This window comes from Panthera uncia (assembly GCF_023721935.1).
Source record: "Panthera uncia isolate 11264 chromosome C1 unlocalized genomic scaffold, Puncia_PCG_1.0 HiC_scaffold_3, whole genome shotgun sequence".
NCBI lineage: Eukaryota > Metazoa > Chordata > Mammalia > Carnivora > Felidae > Panthera > Panthera uncia.
This window is the reverse complement of record NW_026057584.1, coordinates 44,274,564-44,278,372: the sequence shown is the minus strand read 5'-3', so window position 1 is coordinate 44,278,372 and position 3,809 is coordinate 44,274,564. Positions and strand designations below refer to the sequence as shown.

At 34.1% G+C, this 3,809-nt stretch overlaps 1 protein-coding gene across 6 annotated transcripts in view; it reads left to right on the top strand.

The window, feature by feature from the left end:
- Positions 1–3,809, top strand: part of PMS1 (PMS1 homolog 1, mismatch repair system component) — a 102,527-nt gene that overhangs the window by 91,110 nt on the left and 7,608 nt on the right. For all 6 annotated transcript variants that reach the window (XM_049615342.1, XM_049615345.1, XM_049615343.1 and 3 more), the window contains one exon: positions 3,329–3,459. In XM_049615342.1, coding sequence (XP_049471299.1) covers positions 3,329–3,459 — 131 coding nt within the window. The remainder of the gene's footprint in view (positions 1–3,328; positions 3,460–3,809) is intronic.

Below are 3,809 nucleotides of genomic sequence, written 5' to 3'. Positions count from 1 at the left end.
TCCATTGTGTATATAAACCACAATTTCTTTATCCATTCATCAGTTGATGGACATTTAGGCTCTTTCCATAATTTGGCTATTGTTGAGAGTGCCGCTATAAACATTGGGGTACAGGTGCCCCTATGCATCAGTACTCCTGTATCCCTTGGATAAATTAAGTTGGAAGTGTTTCTAGTAGGGAAAAGTTTCCTAGTAGGGAAAAGATTTATTTAAAGAAATCTTTTTAAAATTTGATTTTCTAATCTTTAATGGAATTGTTTTTAAATTACTAATTTTAGAGTATGCTAGATAGTTTACTTCTGCAATTAATAAATAACCTCAATTCTTCTGTACACAGTGACTTTCCTAAGGGTAATTTTGAAGTTAGGTTGCCATGACTCTCTTTCATTGTACACTCTTCTAACATTTTAAACATATACCAAAATTGAATTATACAATGAATGCCTTGATGAACAATTATCAAGATTTTCCCACATTTGTCTACTTATCCTTTCAAATATATATGTATGCTGTGTGTATATGTATGTGTGTTGTGTGTGTGTGTACATACATATTTTCTTTCCTAAGTATTTTTTAGACAGTTCCCACCCAAACATCTTTCAGTATCTTTCTCTTAAAAATGACTTACCTAAAGGGCTTTGGAAAGAGACAAGGGATGATCAGCTGCTTTCTTTGGCCTCTGCAAAGACATGATAACTGGCTGGAATGGTCATGCTTTGTATGTACTGCTCAAAACAGTACATAACAGGTATCCAGCATCGAGAGGAGACCAATACCCCTGTTCAGGATCCAGTCTCCCTTCTCTACTTACACTTTCTCCTTCCTCTTCTTAGCTGTATGCATGGCTGCCCAGTCAGAGAATATGTTTCCAAACTCTGTCTCTTTGAGCCCAGGTAATTGAACTGGACCATTGAGATATGAATAGACATGTTTACAAGTTCCGTGTTATTGTCTTACAGACAAAGCCAAAAAAATATAAAAATGACTTACCTAACTACAGTTCCTATCTTTCACAATATTAATTCCTTGAAAGCGTTCTTCATGGTCTCAAAATGTATTTTTTTATAGTTTTTTTTTTTTAATTTTTTTTAATGCTTATTTATTTTGAGAGAGAAAGACAGTGTGAGTGGGGGAGGGGCAGAGAGAGAAGGAAACAGAATCTGAAGCAGGCTCCAGGCTCCAAGCATAGAGCCCAACACAGGGCTCCAACTCACTAACTGCAAGATCGTGCCCTGAGCCGAAGTCAGACACCCAACTGACTGAGCCACCCAAACACCCCTCTTTTTTATAGTTTTTAATTTATCAAGTTTAATTTTTATCTAAACAAGGTCCAGCCATCACATTTTGTTATGTCTCTTAAATCTCTTCTAAATATCACACCATTAACTTATTGTTGATAACAGTCATTTGTTCATTAGAATATCCTGTTATCTCAGTTTGACCCTTTGCTTCTTAAGGTGGTGTTTAACTTGTTTCTCCCTCTCCCATATTTAAACAGAAGACAGCTCGAGAGGATTGAATAGATTTAAATTATCCTTTTTAGTATCACAGTTCAATAGGTTGTGCTATGTGCTTTGTATTTCATCACATCAAAAGGCACTTATCACTGGGTTCAGCCATTGACAGCCTACTCTTATACCTTAAAATTCCCTATCAACCTTTCCATTTAATGGATTCATCCATTGATGATTGTTTCCTGAACTGATTTTATTATACTTTGCAAAATGGGGTATTTCCCTTTTATCCTACATGAGCAAAGTATTTTCTGTAAAAGAGACTAATAACTATTAACATTTGCCTTTTTTATATTTAATACTTCTTTTTTAGTCTGACACAGGAGAGAATCTTATGTATGGTAAAGGAGATTAAAAACCTGAAATTAGAAAGATATTGAGGATTTGTTCTCTAGGACACATCACTAGGTAATTGTTTCAGAACTCCCAAGAATAAATTACAACAAAATCTTTTATACAATATATTAAAACGCTTGTGTTAAAAACCCTGCCACCAGAATAAAAAATAGGGCCAGGAACAGGAAAACATTTGTCCCAAGGCTACCTTTTTAATTAAGGCAATGGTAATCACATTCACTAAAATCCAGCATAGTATTCTTTCGTAGTAGAATCCTTTTGTAGTATTCTTTTAAGATTGGCTTAGGAAACTGTTGAAGAATTAGAAAAAGAATTAATACAGATTTGGGGTATATTAAACAGTTCAGAAATCTGATCGTACTTTCTCTTTTCTCCCCTTAAAAAGAGCTAGAGTGTATCTGAAATTTTAAACTTGATTGCTTTTCTAAATGGTATTTGTGAACTTTCATTTAAAGTTCAAAATTCATTTTGTGTGCTTGTACAAATTATATGTTTTAAAAAATATTTTCCTGTTACATTCTGTTTTTCAAAACCAAATACATTAAAAATTATTTTTGGAGGCCCATACTACCCTGAAAAAAAGCTTTCTTATTTGAACATGAACTGCAACAAAGCTGAATTCAAAACTGTTTTCACCCTTCTTATCAAATGTGACATCCCCACCACAATGAATGTAAGTTTTTCATAACTGTGTCAAAGACAGGGTAGTTATGGGCTGGGCTTAGTTTTCTCACTATGGTTCTTTTTTTTTTTTTTTTTTTTTTATGTTTATTTTTTGAGAGCGAGAGAGAGAGAGCCAGAGCTCGAGCAGGGGAGGGGCAGAGAGAGAGGGAGACACAGAATCCAAAGCAGGCTCCAGGCTCTGAGCTGTCAGCACAGAGCCTAACACGGGGCTCAGACCCAGGAGCTGTGAGATCATGACCTGAGCCGAAGTCAGCTGCTCAACCAACTGAGCCACCCAGGCACCCCTCTCACTATGGTTGTAATGCAGGAATGGAGTAATTTAGATTTCTATAAATAAAAAATAAGAGCTCAATAATAGCAATAACAATGGCTAATGTTTGTTGAGGACTTACAAGAGCTTTACTAAACCCTTTGATTTTCACAACAACCTTATGATACAATAATATAGCTATAGCATTATTTATAAAGTTTTCAATTATATGATTTGAGAGAGCACAGTTTTTGATTTCACATTTAGTTTGTCATGTTCTGAAAGATAGAAACTGTCTTTTATGACTAGTCTTCCTCCTTTCTGTTCACTGTATACAGTAGGTCTTCTAAAGATACAGAAATGTAAAAAAATAAAGTTTCTTACAGGGTTAGGTGTTAGTTATATCTTTGTATTTTGGTTACTGATGATTTTTAGAGGGCCCTTGGGTTAACTTTTTCCCATAAATCCTCTTATTTAATTTTACATATTTAATAAGTTAAAAGACCATTAATTTCTTTTTCAGTCTTTTTAATGGATCTCATTACTTAGAGATTTTATGTAAAATGACCACAGATGATCAGAGACACAGTGGATCAACTTACCTGTCTGATCCTCGTCTTACAGCAAATGGTTTCAAGATAAAATTAATACCAGGTATGATAATGTGATTTAATATTTCCTGACTTGGAAATAAGTCTTGTTCCAGAAGTTACATTTGAGTTTCATAATGTACATATCATGGTATATTTTTATTTCATGAAAAGTACAGCATCAGCTATGTATGTAAAAAGTCATATTTCAAAAAGGTCACTTCTGTTGGAAACAAGCAACCTTGGCATCTCTTTCAGTATATTACCTGGCATTTGTGTTTTCATAACTAATCGAGTAGTTTCATTGTAATGTTTGACCTCTTTTGTCACAAAATGCAAACTGCCTACTTTGTTTAAATTATTTAACACTCCTTTAGATGGGAAAGATATACATAGTATATTGGAAAGGTCTAA